The 20,391-nt window shown below is 41.5% G+C and overlaps 1 protein-coding gene across 4 annotated transcripts in view; it reads left to right on the top strand.

Annotated features, from left to right (window-relative positions):
* The first annotated feature begins 2,955 nt into the window (after window positions 1–2,955).
* Window positions 2,956–20,391, top strand: part of RFWD3 (ring finger and WD repeat domain 3) — a 40,215-nt gene continuing 22,779 nt past the window's right edge. Inside the window, exons 1-4 of one of the 4 annotated variants that reach the window (XM_072818547.1) lie at window positions 2,956–3,111; window positions 6,522–7,044; window positions 13,145–13,347; window positions 18,504–18,574. In XM_072818547.1, coding sequence (XP_072674648.1) covers window positions 3,003–3,111; window positions 6,522–7,044; window positions 13,145–13,347; window positions 18,504–18,574 — 906 coding nt within the window. In that variant the 5' untranslated portion in view covers window positions 2,956–3,002. Of the gene's footprint in view, window positions 3,112–3,381; window positions 3,565–4,341; window positions 4,496–6,521; window positions 7,045–13,144; window positions 13,348–18,503; window positions 18,575–20,391 lie in introns of those variants that run through there. The other 3 variants (XM_072818559.1, XM_072818537.1, XR_012026980.1) reach the window with 3 other exon arrangements.

Raw genomic sequence — 20,391 nt, 5'->3', positions numbered from 1 at the left:
ATTTTGCTATGCAAAAAAATGATATCCAGGGGTACCTGGGTAGTTCAGTTGGTTAGGTATCAGACTCTTGGTTTTGGCTCAGGTCATGATCTCATGATCGCAGGATAGAGCCCCCGACCGGCTCCAGGCTCTGCTTGGAGTCTCTTGAGATTTTCTTCCTTTCCCTCTGCCCACCTCGTCCCTCTCTAAAATAAATAAATAAAATATTTTTAAAAATAAAAACAATGAGATCCAAAAATGGGCAGCACCTTATAGATATTAAGCTGTTGGTTGGGGGAGGAGAAAGAGAACCCGGGTGTCCTGAAGTCCTATCAAGTTGTATTATCTGGGGCACTATTATATGTATCACAGCACTCCCCTTACTGTATTTCTTATTATGGTCATTTATGGACTGTGCACCATTTCTCAAACTGTTCCTCTAAAGTGGATAGATGTTAGCTGTAATATCAGCACCTCAGACAGTCCTGTCTGACCCTTCAATTGAAAGTAACTTTCCGGGATCCCTGGGTGGTGCAGCGGTTTAGCGCCTGCCTTTGGCCCAGGGCGTGATCCTGGAGACGCGGGATCGAATCCCACGTCGGTCTCCCGATGCATGGAGCCTGCTTCTCCCTCTGCCTATGTCTCTGCCTCTCTCTCTCTGTGTGACTATCATAAAAAAAAAAAAAAAAAGTAACTTTCCTAAGCACTTCCCGCTCATGTCCCTCTGTTTTGCTGTTTTTATGATACTTACTACTTGAGATTATCTAATTAATTCTTGATTATTGGTTGATGATTTGCCTCTCCTTAGGAAAATAGAAGAGTTTTTTGTTTTGTTTTTCTGGCTTGTATTTTTATTCTGTTTTTAGGGGTGAAATTCCCACCTTTTTTTTTTTTCCCACCTGAAGCAGGCTCCATGCACCGGGAGCCCGACGTGGGACTCGATCCCGGGTCTCCAGGATCGCGCCCTGGGCCAAAGGCAGGCGCCAAACCGCTGCGCCACCCAGGGATCCCCTCCCACCTTTTTCTTTAAAAAAAAAAAAAACAAACAAACAACAAAAAAAACCCTCTTATCTCCAAACATCATTTATTATGCTAATTCTTTTCTTTTATTGAGAGAGAGAGCGAGCACATGAACACGAGTGGAGAGCAGAGGGAGACGGTGAGAGAGAACCTTAAGCAGATCCATGCCCAGCACGGAGAGCAGCGCTTGATCTCACAACCCTGTGATCATGACCTGAGCGGAAATCAGGAGTCAGACCAACTGAGCCACTCAAGTGCCCTAGAAGTTCTCTAGGTCAAGGTTTTCTCTGTCTTATATACCATATCCATATTATACAGACCAGAGCCAGGATTACAGTAATTGTTGAACAAATATTTGCTGACTGAATGAGTGAATGAATGATGGTACTCATAATGGTAGAGGAAAATTAATGACTTTCCTCAGAGCCTGAGCATAAAGTTTTCCACTAAAACTCTCTTTTGGTATCTTTTGTTTAACTTTGATAATTCTTTCAAATTTTACATTTGAAATTACATTCAGGCCTTAATTATTATCATCCAGTATAGAACTCATTAGTCATGTCTTTTGGTGGAGAAAAAGAAAAAGACATCCATCCAAACACCTCTTCTATGAAGTAATTCTTAGTGCATTTTTTTGGTCTTTTTACAAATGAGCCATTAGACATGTTGGTATTTAAATAGTCACCCATAAAAGTGGGAATATCACCCCCTAAAATGGGACATAGCCAACACCTTCTCCCTCTAGCTATATATAACTCTTGGAAGTTGGAGACAAGACTATAAATTTCTGGCGTGTATCTTTATTCTGTTTCTCTCCTAGCTAATAAACATGGCCATTGGGTGAATGAATATCAGAATCATTTAGAAACATCCTGTATACTTCTCACAAAGTAGCCCTTCCTGTTTGTCCAATTTATTTACCATGTGATAATTTACCTATTTTTATTCATTTTTTTTTCAAAGAATCACTCAGTATGTGATGATGTGTTAATGCATTCATTAACATGGGAAGCAATTCAATATATATTTTAAGATTAAAACACTATCCCAACCTATAACACTATCCCAACCAATCTAAAATAGATTTAGATAGATGAAGATTTTAAACAAAACTTTGTTTTAAGTTGATGACTTCTCTGGATAGAGACGAGTTTTCTATTTTGCTTCTCTGTACCCTTTAATTTTTCTCCACTGAACATGCAGGATTTATATGAGTGCAGACGTTTTTCATTCTATAACATACATGTTTGTGTACAAAAGAAAGTTTCGTTTCTCCTCATATTATACACGCCAGGGCTTAGTAGCAGGTTCCTTAGATGGCACCAAAGGAAGAAAAAAATAAAAATGCTAATACCGACTTTAGTGGCAGTTTCAGAAGAGAAAATAATTGAATTATCCATGACTTTCAATTATTTATGCCCTCCTCTGCCATCAATTCCACCGAAAATTGACAGCTGAGTAAATAAAATGTTGGCAATGTGCAGTCTCTGCCTGAGGTTTAGATTTTCTAGGTCTTCCTGGAAGTGGGATTTCGACTTTCAGTGAGATTCCTCAAAAATGTTTGCTGTTAAGTCACGTGACGATAGTTTATAGTAGCAGGCAATTTATTGCAATGGTTTTGGGGATTAAAGACATGGTGTAGGTCAGTTGTTTTGCATGAGCTCTTCAACGTCTGGAGAGGATATACAAGAACGCGATGGTCCCACGCCGCAGGCTCCCGAAAGATCTTATCCTTACAACTTTCTCCCGCCAGAAAGTTCAAATAAAGAGTGGTGAAACCCTGGTTCCGCTTTCCTCCTTGTGGGCTGGGCACCAGGTGACTGACGCAGGGTTCTACCAATCGTCCGAGACCCCGTCACACGACAGTTTACGAAGGGCCAGCCAATGAGAGAGCCGCTTTTTCAGGGAGCGGCGACCAAGAGAAGAAGAAGAGAGGCTATTGGCCGCCGTCCAGGACTGCTGCCCAATAGGAGCAGGCCCCGCCCGCGACTCAGGCGGGCCGCATGAGATGCTCAGGAAGTGGCTGTTGGCCCGGGTCCCGGCGAGCTGTTTCAAAGAAGCGGTCGCCTCTGCGGCGATTTGGCAAGCCCGGCGGCGCCCTCCCAGCCCCAGGTAAGATGGGCGCTTGCCTCCGTCGGGGCCTTGGGCCTCTGGCTCCAGAGTAGCTTCCCGGGCGGGACTCGTGGTTGCGGGGTCTGAGGACGCCCCACGAGCGGAGCCGCGCGCGGGCACGGACCCCGGCGGCCTGGGGAGGTTCGGCTCCGGGTTGCCCAACCGTCGGGCCCGAGGCGCCCGAACCCGAGCTCTCTCGGGCTTGCTCGGGGAGGCGCCCGAGGGGGGGGCAGGCCGCCGCCGGCCGCGCTCGGGGGAGCCCAGCCTCCCACTCTTCAAGTCCCAGCGCTCTGAGCTTGAGCGCCCATTCCTTGCGCTGCTTTCCGGTTCACCGAGGAACCCGCTCTTTGTCACCCAGCTTCATCTCCCAGCGACACTGTGGCGTAAATACTCTTATTATCCCGGTTTTAGAAGCCAACAAGATGAACAGAGCGGCCAGGAAACCCGCCCAAGGTGCCGCGGGTGGTACGCGCCGGGCGGGGGGCGGGATTTGAACCGAGTGGGCTCGCCGAGGTGTTGGGGGGCGGGGGCGGGCCTTAGCCGGTTGATTGGCGGCCGTCGTCCCGCCTTTTGCGCACGTCGATCTGAGTAACAAAGCTTGGAAAGGTGACGCGGTGGGAGGTTACTGTTGGAGCGGCCACTCTCGCTGCCCGCGCTTGTTTGGCGCGAGGAGGTCAAGGCCGAGGCTGCTCGAGATCGGCTCTCTGCCTTATTGTTCTAATCAGAACTGACAGATGATGGGAAGAAATTTCCTCTCTAATATTTAACCATGTGAAAAGTGTAGAGAATAATTAAAAAAAAAAAAAAGAAAAAGACCTGTGCACTCAACATCTAGATCTAACAAATCTTGACCTTGACCTTTTGCTGTAATTATATAATTGCATCCTTTAAAAAAAAAAAAGTATATGTAGTTGAAGCCCCATGTGTATCTCTGAACTCTCCTCTAGAATTTATTTTTCATGCTTGTTTTGTACTACTCTTGTATATTTTTAAGTCCAGTTAATAGCATGGTTTTGCATGTTTCTAAGTGTCCTAAGAATGGGATTATAGCAGATTCCTTTATATAACCTGCTTTTTTCTGTTTGATGTAATTTTGGAGAAAATTTACTGTGTTGGAATTTTTTTTTTTCCTGTGTTGGAATTCTTAATGGGAAGAGAGCTTATGGTTCCATCTTGACCAAAGGTTTTTTTATTATTATTATTTTTTTTAATTTATTTATGATAGTTAGAGAGAGAGAGAGAGGCAGAGACACAGGCAGAGGGAGAAGCAGGCTCCATGCACCGGGAGCCCGACGTGGGATTCGATCCCGGGTCTCCAGGATCGCGCCCTGGGCCAAAGGCAGGCGCCAAACCGCTGCGCCACCCAGGGATCCCTTGACCAAAGGTTTTGTTTTACTTTCTTCTCGACTTTCTGAGTTCACTTTCTGGGAGTTCAGTTCATCAAATGTCCCACATTTTAATTTTATTACTGCCTTTTTCAACTGTCTCTTACTCTGCTTTGTGGAAGAGTTCCTTTATCTTCAAATCTTTCTGGTAAATATTTTATTTTGACTGTCATGTTTCATTTCCAAGAGCTCTTTCTTGTTTTCTAATTTGTCCTTTTTCCCCCTGGCATTCTTTTCTTCATAAGTTTGGGGGAGTTTTTGTTCTGTGTTTGGGTTTGTGTTTTTGGTTTTTGTTGTTTTTTGTTTTTTACAGTTTTTCTTGCATTGTTTTCCCTTCCAAGTTTCTTCTGTTTGTCTGCTTTGGTCTCTTTCTCTCATATTGGAGGCTTTGCTCAAATGTCAATTGATCCTTGACTATTTGTTTTAAAGGGGGGAGCCCCTCCCTCCCCTACAAAGCTGATTGGGAGCTCTGTTTGAGTGGCTAAACCATATATAACAACCATTGGGCTTTTACTATTAAAATGGTACTCCTTGACTCCTACTCCCCAAGACAAATAGCAGGGTATTTTATTTATTTATTTATTTACTTACTTATTTATTTATTTAAAAGGTTTGTTTGTTTATGAAAGATACAGAGAGAGAGGCAGAGATTTAGGCAGAGGGAGAAGCAGGCTCCATGCAGGGAGCCTGATGTGGGACTCCATCCCAGGACCCCAGGATCATGCCCTAGGCCGAAGGCAGACGCTAAACCGCTGAGCCACCCAGGCGTCCCCACATTTATTTATTAATTCATCCATTCATTTATTCATTCTTCCATATGCTAGAATGTAAAATCTGTTACACAGCTTTATCCTGTCATCACCTCTGTAGAGTATCTGACTACTTAACAGGTATTTAATAAATATTTCTTGAATGGATTAACATAATGGAATTAGAGACAAGAAACAAATAATGAAGGGGACATGCCAGGCCCTTGATAAGTATGTATGTATGTATGTATGTATTTATTTATTTTGATAAGTATTTATTAAATGGGCTAACAAATAACATTAGAGATGGGAGACAAAAAAGGACAGAGCAAATAAAGTTTGGTCAGCCTTTTTGGACAAATTAGGTAAATTTCAATTTTGAGTTAGTATTGAGTTAATTTTGCAACTGTAAAAGTGTCCTTTCTCTATTTATCCTTTGTAACTTGGTGCTGTGAAGTTAAATATTGCCTACTAAAATCAAATACAGGGGGATTCCTGGGTGGCTTAGCGGTTTGGTGCCTGCCTTTGGCCCAGGGCGCGATCCTGGAGTCCCAGAATCGAGTCCCACGTCGGGCTCCGGGCATGGAGCCTGCTTTTCCCTCCTCCTGTGTTCCTGTGTCTCTGCCTCTCTCTCTCTCTCTCTGTCTATCATAAATAATAAATAAATAAATAAATCTTAAAAAATAAAATACAGTATTATATGCATTTGTTTTAGTGAATATCTGTGATTGGGTCACAATAAAGAGCTGCTAGAGGTCTGGGAAATTCCTTTCAAACACAAAAGTTCAGTCTTATTATTTCATAGATCTTTCTGTTTTAGAAGATAGTGCTATGATCACATGCCTTTATGCTTTCAAAGGGCAAACTGGTTAACTAGTTATAAGTACTTGTTATGGAGAAAAAAGTTACTGATTACCAAACACTTCTGACTTAAAGAGGAGGTTTTAGTTATTTATTTTAAGATTCTCAGTTTTGTCAAGAATGATTTTTTTTAAGATTTTATTTATTCGTGAGAGAGACAGAGAGAGAGAGAGAGAGGCAGAGACACAGGCAGAGGGAGAAGCAGGCTCCTCGCAGGGAGCCTGATGCGGGACTTGATCCCAGGATCTTGGATCACGCCCTGAGTCGAAGGCAGATGCTCAACCACTGAGCCATCCAGACGTCCCAAGAATGATCTTAAGCAGAAGTTCTAGAAGACTTAGATATAATTATATCATGGACATATAGCATGTTTTATCTATTTTACTGATACTTTTTATGAATGTTACTTCCCCAGTGATGGCTCACGAAGCAATGGAATATAACCTTCATGGGCAGTTAGACCATCATGTTGCAGAACAGCCTGTTCCTGCTGAAGTGGTCATCAGCCTAGAGGGACCACCCGTGTTCCAGGCTCTACCTGCAGAAGTGGTCATCAGCCAAGAGGGACCACCCGTGCTCCAGGCTCTACCTGCAGAAGTGGTCAGCAGCCAAGAGGGACCACCCCTGCCCCAGCCTGCTCCACACGTGTCTGTTGGCCTGACAGAGGAAGGGGAGCTGTTGGGAGAAGATCGTGTGGAGAGCATTAATCCAGGAGCTTCGGAGGAGCATAGTCAGCGATCTCGTGTTAACCCCCCTGTCCAAGTGTCTTCATTGGATTCGATGAACAGCTTCATCAGTGGGCTGCAGAGACTTCATGGCATGCTGGAATTCCTGAGACCTCCATCAGACCACAACGTGGGACCAGTGAGATCCAGAAGGATGAGAGGATCTTCACGCAGGTCAAGAACTACAGGGTCACAGAGGACAGACAGTACCAGGTAAAAATAATGTTAAAAATCTTGGGATTCGGGATCCCTGGGTGGCTCAGCGGTTTGGCGCCTGCCTTTGGCCCAGGGCGCGATCCTGGAGTCTCGGGATTGAGTCCCGTGTCGGGCTCCCAGCATGGAGCCTGCTTCTCCTTCCTCCTGTGTCTCTGCACACACCCCCCCCCTCCACCCCGGGTGTCTTATCATAAGTAAATAAATAAATCTTTAAAAAAAAATCTTGGGATTCGTGCCAGATTGGGACTATGAGCCCAGTGCTGCCAAGGTGTGGCACTATGACTTTTGGCAAGTTATATGGCCTTTCTGAACTCCCAATTCCTCACAAGTCAGGTGAAAATAAAAGGTGCTTGCCTTATTTACTCACAAAGTCATTGAGGGATAATTTACCCTGATGTGCTTTGAAAACTAGGTGGTAGTTTATCAGCAACGGTTTCTATAGGGGCTGGCACTTCTTCAGATCATTTGCATATGAAAAAAGTATATTTTGACTTAAAAGTCCACACTCCAGTTACCCAGGTTCCATTGTTCATTGGCATTCCTTGTAACGATGCAGTAGACTTTGGTGCAGTAGACTTTGGAAGACCGGCAGGCTGGACTTAGAGAAGCCTTGTGAAAAGTAAAATGTGAATTAATTTAGGGCTTATCTGACTAAGTGGGGAAACATTCCAGCCCTCCTCATCTCAGAAGGTGTTGCAGAGTTGAAAATAATTTTCTTTCATAGTTTTTCATTTGAACTTTTCTCTGAAAGAACTTAGCTATATCAAGTCTTGACATGGTTATTTTTATAACCACCAGCTATGCCTTGCCTGTTTTTTAACTTCATCCTGCTTTATTTAAAATACTTTATTTCACATTTGGCCTCCTAAATGTTTTCATAACGTTTTAAGAGATTTAACACCATGTTCATTTTATATGCAAAGGAAATTGGACCCTGAGAAAGCCTTTTGTTCAGGGTCAAGGTCGAGTTGATAAGGGAACCTGGATCTGACTCATTTTCTGTGCAGGCAGATAGAGGACACTTCAGTCACATCCATTTGTTTTCTTAACATTATGAAAATAATGAGACAATACTAAAAAGCAGTAACTAGGCCATCTATTGACTATGTCTTGGAAATAAGAAAGCCAATAGAATAATTTGTGTTCTGACTAGGGTAGCTCTGGAATTGGGATTGTGCCTTCTGATCCTCGATTCAGCATCCTTTTCCATGGATTCTGCTGATTGCTGAATGGAGGAGGGAGATGGTGCTGCTTTCCCTCTGGATCTAGTCTCTAGCCTGGTCAGTTCTGGATGTGACCTCTCAGGGATGATGTGCTTAGTCATGTGTTGATAAGAGTTTCAAGGGCATGTAACTGTTATTTTAAGGCATCATTCCCTCTGATTATGAAGGCAGAATAAGATTTCATGTTTGTGTCCTAGGTCAAGGTACCCTGTAGCCGAGTTTGGGAACCCTTTCAAAGTGTGTGGGCTGAGGGTTGAGAGTGATGGCCCCAGGAACTGGCTGACTGCCAAGAGACCTCACCATATTCCTCAGCCTTGGTTGTTCATATACTCATCCATGGGGAGAGGGGAGTCGGGGCGGAGTTGATTACTTCTGTGGGAGACTTGGGAACCCACTCATAGGGGTGTAACACTTAAAAACCAGTTGCCAGTTTACAGAGAGAACTAGAAGTGCCACAGGGATCAAAGTCTCTTTCTGGCATGGGCAGCATGATTCTCCTAAAAGAAATTTCTGATTAGAGTCTAGTCTAGAAGCTAGACTCTAATCAGAAAATTGCTTGATGCATATAGAATCTGTGCTCAGGGACTGGTCTAGATTCTAAATCTAAATTACAGAATTTAGTTGTTAAAGGATATCAGTTGAGCTATTTGACTGACAGTTGTATTTGTCTCTACTAAAGGAATAAGCCTAAAGGGCTAGAGATTGTGTGGTTCAATGAAGAAAACATGGATTCTGGAGCCAGATAAATGTGGCCTTAAAACTTTTTTTCCCCTAAATACTGTGTTGTAAGCAAATTCCACACTAAATTCACAAAAAACAGGAGCTTTTCCTAGTACTGATTGCTTTTTTTTTTTTTTAAGATTTTATTTATTTATTCATGAGAGACACACACACACACAGAGAGAGAGAGAGAGAGAGAGAGAGAGAGAGAGAGGCAGAGACACAGGCAGAGGGAGAAGCAGGCTCCATGCAGGGAGCCCGACACGGGACTCGATCCCAGGACTCCAGGATCATGCCCTGGGCCAAAGGCGGCGCTAAACCGCCCAGCCACCCAGTCATTCCACCTACTGAATTTCTTAACGTGAATTCTTCATTATGGTGTTTGGCACTTACTCACCTGACAGACCCTTTCTGGGTCAGGTGTTGAGAGCCTGAGCCAGGGGGAGCAGCTTTTGCCTCAGACTCCACTGAGAAGCCAAAGTTGGGGGAAGCTGAGTAATGAGATATTTTTCCAAACAGCTTCTCAGCCAAGATCACAAACACCTTTCCTGTTTCTTTGTTTGAGGCTGCTTGATTCTGGCTGTCAGCGTCACTCATTCATCAAAAATTTCTAATATTCCACTATGTGAGAGACTGAACTTTGCCTGGAGATATATTGTGAACAGGACAGATAAGGGTACCTGTTCTCATGGAGCTTATGGAATGTAGGACTACTGAGGGTAAGCAAGGGGCAAGAACTCATTATACTATTATTTAATTCAGAGATGATGAGTGCAGGCAAAGAGGAGGATCTCTTGTTGTGAAGGTTGCACTCCCAGAGAGAAAACCTAGCTCTGTCTCCTAATGATGATAGTTCCTCTTTCCTTTGTCCCCACCTGACCTTGGAAATGGCTTTTGCTATATTAATGTTAATTAGTGGGGTTCTTTTAACCACTTAATTATTAACCAGTTTCTATGCAGCATGCTCATTATGCATCTCAGTAGCCTAATGAATGGCTTAACTTTAGTCTGGATTTCATTTGATTAAAATGACCTTAGGAGATACTGTTCTTATGTGCTTGTTGTCATGGTAGTCATAGCTGCTATTAGCACACAGTTGCCGAAATTAGCTGGTAAACTTACTTGTTAGCATTTTTTAAAAAAAGAAAACCTGACATCAGCAAAAAAATAAAGACCTCCAAAAAAAAAGAGCAAAGTTTATAAGACTCTGGAAATTAAGTAAATGCTTAAAGTAATTCAGGGAATAAATGTTAAAAAAAACAGCTGAACATCAGAACAGTAAGCTTCAGGCATTCCCTGTTCCCATATCGTTCTCCACCTCGATGGTAACTGTGAAAACCAAGTGCCTGACAGCCACTTAGAGGGAGTAGATTGGGATTCGAGCTCCTTCAAAGCTTCGTTCCCAGAGAATTCTCTTTCTTTGGTTTCCTGGAAGATCCCACTTACAGAGTTCTTTCTGACTTAGCACTCTGCCCAGTCTAAAAAGCTGAAAGCCTTTTCCTCAGGCTGCCTGAGGTTGTGCATAACCACGGGGGGAATCTAAACTAAAACATTTAAAAGGAAAAGCTGAGAAATGAGATCTTCATGGAGTATTGAAAAGCTCTGACATATTCTTGGAAATCTAGAAGGCTGCATACATGTCTAGGGCCGTGTACAGCTGTGCTCATGCCCAGGAAAGACCTAAGAAGGCACTAACTTCTCAATCCTGGCTGATCTTGGGGCTCTGCACAATCAAGAAGAATTGTTGCTTGTCTGGCTAGTTCCTGAAGGTTTGCCCCAACATACACACACAGGTCAGAATGCATTTGAGTGGCCTGTTCAGAGGTTTGTTTGGTTTGTTTGCTGAAAGAGAGCACTTGTGTTTGGGGATGGGGAAGGGCAGAGGGAGAGAGGTAATCTTAAGCAGGCTCCACACCCAGCATGGAGCCAGATGCAGGGCTCTAACTCATGACCCTGAGAGCATGACCTGAGCCAAAATCAAGAGTCAGACACTTAATCACCCAGGTGCCCCCAACCTGTTCAGAGTAATAAAAAAAAAAAAAAAAAAAAGTAAGAATTCTGTGTCATGCAGAACTATCCCTCAAATATGAAGGAACAATGAGGCATTCTAGGATTAAAAAAGAAAAAAAAACACAACCCAGAATTTCTTTAGAGGAAACCTAACCTACAAGAATTACTAGAGTCCTTAAAGAACAACCCCCCCCAAAAAAAGAACACCAGACATAAATTGAATCCACATGAAGAAATAAAGAGCACTAACAAAGATAACTACGTAAATAAATATAATAGAAAATACACATGGGTTTTTAATTTGTAATTTTTTTTCTTTCTAATTTAGAAAAAGCAGCATAAAAAAATAACTGTAGGGTACCTGGATGGTTCTGCCTGCTAGGTGCCCCTATCTGTGTTTTATTTTAAAATAAAAAGGTTTTAGGGGTGCCTGAATGGCTCAGTTGGTTAAGTGTCTGCCTTCAGCTCAGGTCATGATCCCAGGGTCCTGGATCCAGTCCCTCATGGGGCTCCCTGTTCAACAGGGAGTCTGCTTCTCCCTCTGCCCCTCCCCCCTGCTCATGCTTGCTTTCTCTCAAAATAAATAAATAAAATCTTTAAAAAAAAAAACTATGAACCTGTGTTGATGGACATAAATTCAGCAAAAGTGAGGAGGGAATGGAACTATAAAGATATGTAGTAAAAAGTGAAAATTAAAATGGTGCACTTGAAAGTAATACAAAAGAAGGCAATAATGGAAAAATAAGGCAGGCACTAAACCACTGAGCCACCCAGGGATCCCAATATTTTGTAATTCTTTTTTTTTTTTTAATATTTTATTTATTTTTTCATGAGATACACACAGAGAGAGGCAGAGACACAGGCAGAGGGAGAAGCAGGATCCATGCAGGGAACCCGACATGGGACTTGATCCCAGGACTCCAGGATCACGCCCTGGGCTGAAGGCAGTGCTAAACTGCTGAGCCACCCGGCCTGCTCTATTTTGTAATTCTTAATTAGGAAGTATGTTCTAAAGTATACAACACCTTTTTGGTTTTGTTTTGTTTTGTTTTTTTAAGATTTTATTTATTTATTCATGAGAGACAGAGAGAGAGGCAGAGACACAGGCAGAGGGAGAAACAGGCTCCATGCAGGGGGCCCGACGTGGGACTCGATCACCGGTCTCCAGGATCACACCCTGGGCTGAAGGTGGCGCTAAACCACTGAGCCACCCAAGCTGTCCCACCTTTTTGGTTGTTAATATTGTATATCATTCTGTACCAGAAGTAGGGTGTGGTTGATTAGCTTGGATGTGAGAGAAACTGTGGAAAGGTAGTGGGTGTGGTTAAAACTCAGCCAGCCAGAAGAGACTAAAGTGTTAAAACTGCTCCCAGCTCTTCTCATCTTGAGGTAGTTTTTGATTTCATGCTGTTTTTAACCTTAATGTGACGTTATTTAAACATAAAAAGAAAAATAGTGTTTTAAAATAAGAGGTAAAGGGCAGCCCCAGTGGCGCAGCGGTTTAGCGCCGCCTGCAGCCTAGGGCATGATCCTGGAGACCCTGGATCGAGTCCCACGTCAGGCTCTCTGCATGGTGCCTGCTTCTCCCTCTGCCTGTGCCTCTGCCTCTCTCTCTCTCTCTCTCTCTGTGTCTTTATGAATAAATAAATAAATAATCTTTAAAAATAAAATAAGAGGTAAAGCAATGATGACTGAAGCCAGACTTCATTTTTGTCCCAGAAGACCTTGGTCTTGCATTGTTACAGCAGCAGAATCCTGTGAGGCTGTATTTTATATTTGATCAACAGAGCTCTTTTTCTTCTCGTCCTCTCTCTTTCAACCACATAATAATACCAGTAGACAGATTGCTGCATTACGTTCTTTAAAAGATATCGACACATAGCCAGAAGCCAGTAAAGTAGAATTTGCTTTTAGCAAGAGTCAACCTCCAGTGTGGCTAATGTCATAATTGAGTGGATAAGAGAATGTCTAGGCCAGCCAACATCTGCCTAAAAGTGCTATTTCTGCATCAGTTTTCAAAGGCAACATTCAACAGTCTGGAGTTGGGTTGAAATAACTAGGATTTACCTTCAGATTGCTGTGGATTTTTCTTGTGATTATGGTCCATTGTGCTGTAATTCTGTTTTTACTCTGCTTATATATAGGTCCAGAGCACCATTGGATGCCTACTTTCAAGTGAGCCGGACCCAGCCTCATTTGCCAACCACCTCCCGTGATTCAGAGACCAGAAATCCTGTTTCTGAAGACTTGCAGGTCTCAAGTAGTTCCAATTCTGACAGCGATAGCTCCACAGAGTTTGAAGAAGTTGTTGCCCAGGCAGAGGAGACTAGAGCTGCTGTTTTAGAAGGTGAGTGTTTGAGCAGCCTGGGTGGCTCAGCGGTTTAGCACCGCCATCAGCCCATGCATGGCCTGATCCTGGGGATCCAGGATCGAGTCCCATGTCTGGTTCCCTGCATGGAACCTGCTTCTCCTTCTGCCTGTGTCTCTGCCTCTCTCTCTCTCTCTCTCTCTCTCTCTCTCTCTGTGTGTGTCTCTCATGAATAAATAAATAAAATCTTAAAAAAAAAAAAAAAAAAAAAAGGAAGGTGGGTGTTTTATTCACAAGGCTAACATCCAGGAAGCTTAGCCTCCAGAAAGCTGGAAACACTAGGCTTGTGTTTTGATACTTTACCGTTTCCTCCTACATGTCCTAGATTCTGCTTTATGTAGCCTCCTTGGCCATAATATGTATGTACAGGATTTGCCCTAACTTGAAATTTAGTGTGATTTGTGACCCAGTGCACTGGTCACTTTGTAATGGCATTTTCTATCCTCTTGCATTTTCTTTGACATCCAATAAGGAAGTAGCTTCTTTATTTAAAAGAAAAGTTTTGTAAATTCAGTACCCTGTCTAGTCTGCTACTTGTGATGTCCTAGTATAATATATATTTTGCAAGTAGAACTTTATTTAGCAGTAGTGGGCAGAGACCCCTAGAGCATATGCCCTGCTTACCCTCTGATACCCTAGATTGTGATCTTTTCCCATTGAAAGGAACCAGGACTTCTTGGAGAAATGGCTTTCCAAGCTTAGGATAGGAGACAAACAAGGCAAGCCTACAGCACTTGATTGTGTTAGAAAGCAAGGAAGCCATCTCTCAGAGCGTCATCATGTCTATAGGTATAAGAGCAACCTTGAAAGGGCTCCTAGTGGCCTAAAATGGGACAATTTAAACTTCAAAACAAATAATGAATGTACTCTTCAATTATGGATTGAAATTTACGTTGAAATGATACATCAAATCTGTGGAAAATCTATAAATTCATAATCATGTACTTTTTAAAAATCTCATTTATCAACATCCTATTAGAGCCTTAATCATTACTCTGAAAACTGGTAAATTAAACATTTATTCTGTTTTTTCTGTGTGAACTGTATTCAGGAAAACCAAATAGTTGATGAAGGAGGGGTTTTTTTTTTGTTAAGACTTTATTTTTTGAGAGTAGTTTGAGGTTCACAACAAGACTGAGAGGAAGGTCCAGAGATTTCCCATATACCCCTGTCTCCACACATGCATTGCCTCTTCGTTATCAGCATCACTCACCAGAATGGTGCATTTATTACACAGAATATTCACTCAAAGTCTGTAGTTTACCTTAGGGTTCACCTTTGGGTTATATATATTATGGATTTGAATAAATGTATAATGAACTATCCATCATTATATAGGGTATTTTCACTGCCCTAAAAATTCTCTTTGCTCTGCCTATTCATTCCTCCCACCTACTCCCACGGAAGTTTTTTTAAATGAAAACTCCCAGCTGATTAATATTGGAGCAAGATTGATAGAAAAAAGTCATAATTTCATGCATGTAATGAAATTATGTATGTAGGCAAAGTAGATCCTAAAACCATTAGGTTGAAAGGTTGATGGGGGATCCCTGGGTGGCGCAGCAGTTTAGCGCCTGCCTTTGGCCCAGGGCGCGATCCTGGAGACCCGGGATCGAATCCCACGTCAGGCTCCCGGTGCATGGATCCTGCTTCTCCCTCTGCCTATGTCTCTGCCTCTCTCTCTCTCTCTCTCTCTCTCTCTCTCTCTCTGTGACTATCATAAATAAATAAAAATTTTTAAAAAAGAAAGAAAGAGAGAGAGAGAGAGAGAAAGAAAGAAAAGAAAGGGAAAGAAAGAAAGGTTGATGGGATTCCCTTTAATTGAGGGGCCTAGCTGATATCACCAGACCTTATATGCAATCAGAAATATCCAAAGGGTGCCTAACTGGCTCAGTCAGTGGAGCATGCAACTCCTGATCTCGGGGTTGTAAGTTTGACCCCCATGTTGGGTGCAGAGATTATTTAAAAATCAAATTTAAAAAGAGAAGAAAAAGAAAGAAATATCCATAGCACTTAGAAGTACTGTTGCTGGGATCCCTGGGTGGCGCAGCAGTTTAGCGCCTGCCTTTGGCCCAGAGTGCGATCCTGGAGTCCCAGGATCGAATCCCATGTCGGGCTCCCAGTTCATGGAGCCTGCTTCTCCCTCTGCCTATGTCTCTGCCTCTCTCTCTCTCTCTCTCTCTGTGTGTGTGTGTGACTATCATAAATAAATAAAAATTTAAAAAAAAAAGAAGTACTGTTGCTGCCAAAAAAAAACCATGAATCTACTTAAGATTCTAGATATAATAACCAGGCTGCATAGTTTATATGATGTAGAGGAACAGGTAAATAATACCTCAAAGACACAACCATTCAAACCTAAAGTGTGGGACATTCTACAAATGGAACATCTAGAAAAAGATGTAAATATGTATGAAAATCTAGTGTAAAGGGAATATCTCAAATCAGAGGGGAAAAGATAGACTTCAATTAGAACTATTTTAAAAACTAGATTGTTAACAGGAAAACAAAACTGCATTCATCTCTCATACTAAAAAATAAGATATAAGTGGATTAGAGACCTAGTGTAAAAAAAGAAGCCATCCTGGTATTAGAATATATATAAGTGATAAAACCCAGAAGTAAGGAGTACTTTGAAATTTAGGGCAGCCAGGTGGCTCAGTGGTTTAGCACCGCCTTCAGCCCAAGGCCTGATCCTAGAGATCTGGAATCGAGTCCCACGTCAGGTTCCCTGCATGGAGCCTGCTTCTTCATTTCCTGTGTCTGCCCCTCTCTCTCTCTCTCTCTCTCTCTCTCTCATGAATAAATAAAATCTTTAAAAGAAAGAAATTTAGAGGCAATACAAGAAAATTGCATTAAAAAATTCTTTTTTCGTTTATGACAGTGAGCCAGTGTATATACTTTATGATACCACTTACATAAAATGTCTAGTAAGGGCAAGTCTATAGAGAAAAAGTAAATTAGTGGTTGCCTATGGCTGTTGGTGCAGATGGGAAATGATTCTAAATTGACACGAGAAATCTTTAGGGAATGGTAGAAATGTTTCAAGTTGGATTGTGGTGATGGCTATACAACTCTGTAAATTTACAGTAAATAAAAGTTAATATATGAGGAAGCAATCGGTCATATCCAGGATGTAGAGATTTTACAGGACAAATGACCAGATTTCTCAAGCAAATCAAGGACAAATGAGGTGAATTTTAATTTAGAACTTATTCATCAACAGACATCATTAGAAGAGTGAAATGGGAATCCATTGACTGAAGGAAACATATAATACGTATATCTGAAAAAAGGCTTATATCTACAATATGTAAATAACTTCTACAGCCTTAACAGAAAAATTGGCACAAGATTTGAAAAGGTACTTCCAAAGGAGAGTAGTCAAATGGCCACTAAATACATAACAAGAAGACTTCATCAGTCATCAAGGAAATACAAATTAAAACCACAGTGTGGTAATAATATGCATCCACTAGTAGAGCTAGAATTCAAGACTGACAATATCAAGTATTAGGGCGAATATAAAGCAATCAGACCTCTCATACACTGTAAATTGGTACAGACATCCAGATGGTATCCTTACAGACTCATCTGTACATATAAAGCCTACAGCTCAGCAATTCTACTACTAGGCATGTAACCAAAGAAAGGAATATACGTATTCAATAGAAATGTACAAGAATGTAACAACATTATTTGTAATGGCAAAAAACCTCAAAACTACCCAAGTACCGATCAGCAATAGAATGGATAAATGTTATATAGGTACACAATAAAACACGATACAGCAGTGAAAATAAGTGAACCACAACTCCATGTTAGTAGGAAAGAATATTATGAAAATGTAGAGTAAAATTAGCAGATACAAAAAAGTGGATAGCTCTAAAATGCTGTTTATTTGCAAAAACAGGCAAAAGTCAATAGATGGTGCTATAATTTAGTAAGGTAGTCACCTTTGGTGGGTGCAAATCATCTCCGCTGTACTCCCCAAAAGTAAGGAGGACATAAGGTATAAAAGGAAGGCACTCTTGGGGGTTTTGGTGATGTTCTGGTTTATAGTTCAATTTGTGAGAATTCACTGAACTGAATACTGAGGATACACGTTTTTGTAGGTTTTGTTGGTTTTTTTGTTTGTTTTAACAGTTTAAAGGGGCTCCCACTGGCCTGTGATGGGATCCTTTGAACCTTCAAAAGCAAAATGACTAAAAATTAAAAATCACCTCCTTGACCTTTAGTGGAGGTTTTAAAAGGTTGATAAGGAACCTGATAGTCCAGGGGTGAAACTGACACCACCAGAACCCAGTATGAGCCTCCTGACATGCTGCAGGCAGGAGCATACAGCCAAAGAAGTATTCTTGCTGTCCTTCTTCTTGCCAAAAAACAATTGAATCCACTGAAGCCCCCAGATTTAACTGCCAGTCTATAGGAAATAGAGGTGATAGAACAAATGAGTGAGCAATACTTCAAGGAGCAGTCAGTCCAGTCTGAGATACAGGGCATTTCATAAGAGAAGTGACCAGACACCCTCCAACAAATCAATGACAAGGAAGGGGTGAAAATGGAAACGGGTGCAACAATGAAGTTCATCAAGTTCGTCTTGCTTAGATTCTGACGGCTAGAAATGCCCTGTACAGAGCAACTTGAAGACAACTGGGAAATTTTGAATATGAACTGGGTGAACATCAGACAGTATTAAGGGATTATTGTTATTGTCACTCGTTTGGTATGATAACGATAGTGTTCATGTAAAAAAGAAATCCTTATCAGTTAGTATTACAAAAATTTTTATAAGTGAAACGACATTTTAGAGTTTGTTATTAAGCATTCCAAAGGAAAATAACGGGGGCGGGGGCTTAGGAGAAGATTGGTGGAATAGTGATTTTGTTGAAATTAGGTGATGAGTACTTGTGTACTTGTACTGTTCTGTCTACTTTTATGTATATTTGATGAAAAAATCCAAAATATGTTAAAAAATAAATCCACTATTACTAGGGGAAATTTACAGCAATATTACCAATTAGAAATGGAAAACTGGGGTTACCTAGGCCCTCCTGCTAGCCTCTCATACCTGACTTCTGTCTTTTTTTTTTTGTGCATTGCCTGTCTTATCATTTCTGGAAATGACTTGGCAGAGCAAGTAGAAGGTTCCTCAGCACAGCAAGAAGTTACCTGTATCAGTGGAGGAGAGACCTTCCCCAAACAGGTAATATGAGCATCCTTTTAAATGAAATGTTTGGATTTGCATTTAAAGAAGAGGCTGCTGGCAGCCCCAGTGGATTAGCGGTTTAGCGCTGCCTTTGGCTGGGGGCATGATCCTGGTTCCAGGATCGAGTCCCATGTTGGGCTCCCTGCGTGGAGCCTGCTTCTCCCTCTGCCTATGTCTCTGCCTCTCTCTGTGTGTGTCTCTCATGAATAAATAAATAAAATCTTTAAAAAAAAAATAAAGAGGCTGCAGGCTGAAATGGAAGCTTACAGACTTATGTAGGCAGGAGGTCAGGGGAAGTCCAATCCAGTTTACTCATTTATGTGGCCACTCCTCATGGGTTTAGAAAGGCAGGGATAGATTGAGGATAACTGGTCCTGCCTACCTAGCAGTTAGGTTTTGATTAAGATAGTGGATATGAATGCAGTTTCTGAAATACCTGGCAAAATGCAATTGCTATGTGTTACACAGCTTTTATTTACAAAGATAACACATAATAATCCTTAATATGAGAGTTTATTTACATCACCTGTGGACTCGGCCACTCTCAAAACATTGACCCACTTTTGATGTATTTCTGTAAGGCCTCTCTTTTGTTTTTTTCTTCCAGAAAAATTTTGTGTGCATGTAAATTTGTGTACATAAATGTTGTACAAATTTACACAAAAGGAATCATATTATACCTTGTTATCAGTACATAAAGTTGAATCTGTCTTTTTTTTTTTTTTTTAAGATTTTATTTATTTACTCATGAGAGACGCAGAGAGAGGCAGAGACACAGGCAGAGGGAGAAGCAGGCTCCATGCAGGGAGCCTGATGTGGGACTCGATCCTGGGTCTACCAGGATCACGCCCTGGACTGAAGGTGGCGCCAAACCGCTGAGCCACCCGGGCTGCCCAAGTTGAATCTTTCTTATTAATCACTACATAGGGATCCCTGGGTGGCGCAGCGGTTTGGCGCCTGCCTTTGGCCCAGGGTGCGATCCTGGAGACCCGGGATCGAATCCCATATCAGGCTCCCGATGCATGGAGCCTGCTTCTCCCTCTTCCTGTGTCTCTGCCTCTCTCTCTCTCTCTCTCTCTGTGACTATCATAAGTAAATAAATAAAAATTAAAAAAAAAAATCACTACATAGGTTCAATCATATAAATAAGTTTTTAGTTAATTCTTACTTTGTTGTGTACACTATACTTGTTCTTCCTTCCTTCCTGCTTTCCTTCCTTTCTAATTTGTTTTCCTGGTACAAATCAAGCTGCACTAAGCATCTTTGTACAGTTGTCTTGCAAGTATTTGTGACTATTCATGGGATAAATTTCTAGCAGAGAGATTGCTCTGTGAGAGGACAGATAGATGTATTTAGTTTTGATAGGGAATGTCAAATTGCCCTTTGGAAAATTTGTGTCACTTTCTTACCTGTAGCAACAATATAGAAGCATTCCTATCTGTTCCTTAACCTTCAGCATTGCTTGGCGTCATCAGACATCAGTCTATACTGTCTAATAAATGGTCTCTTACTTTAATTTGCATTTTTCAGTTATAAGTGAGCACTTATGAACCATTTATAATTTTTTGTGAGTTCACTGTTAATACCCTTTCTTTGCTTTTCTGGGTTTCTTTTACGTATTTTCTATTCAAGTATTTTATAACTACTTGACTTGATTATGAACCTAATTTTGAATATATAACAAACCCACTCTTCCTTGTTGTTCATTATCCAGGTAACTTCTAGATTTGTTTTATGTTTTTATGTCTTTGTAAAGATAGCTCCTTTTCTTCGTTTGAATGGAAAAAAAAAATCCCAAGAATTTCGTAAGATCA

This window comes from Canis lupus, chromosome 3, assembly GCF_048164855.1.
Source record: "Canis lupus baileyi chromosome 3, mCanLup2.hap1, whole genome shotgun sequence".
In the NCBI taxonomy this organism is placed as follows: domain Eukaryota; kingdom Metazoa; phylum Chordata; class Mammalia; order Carnivora; family Canidae; genus Canis; species Canis lupus.
This window is presented reverse-complemented; position numbering and strand designations above follow the sequence as displayed.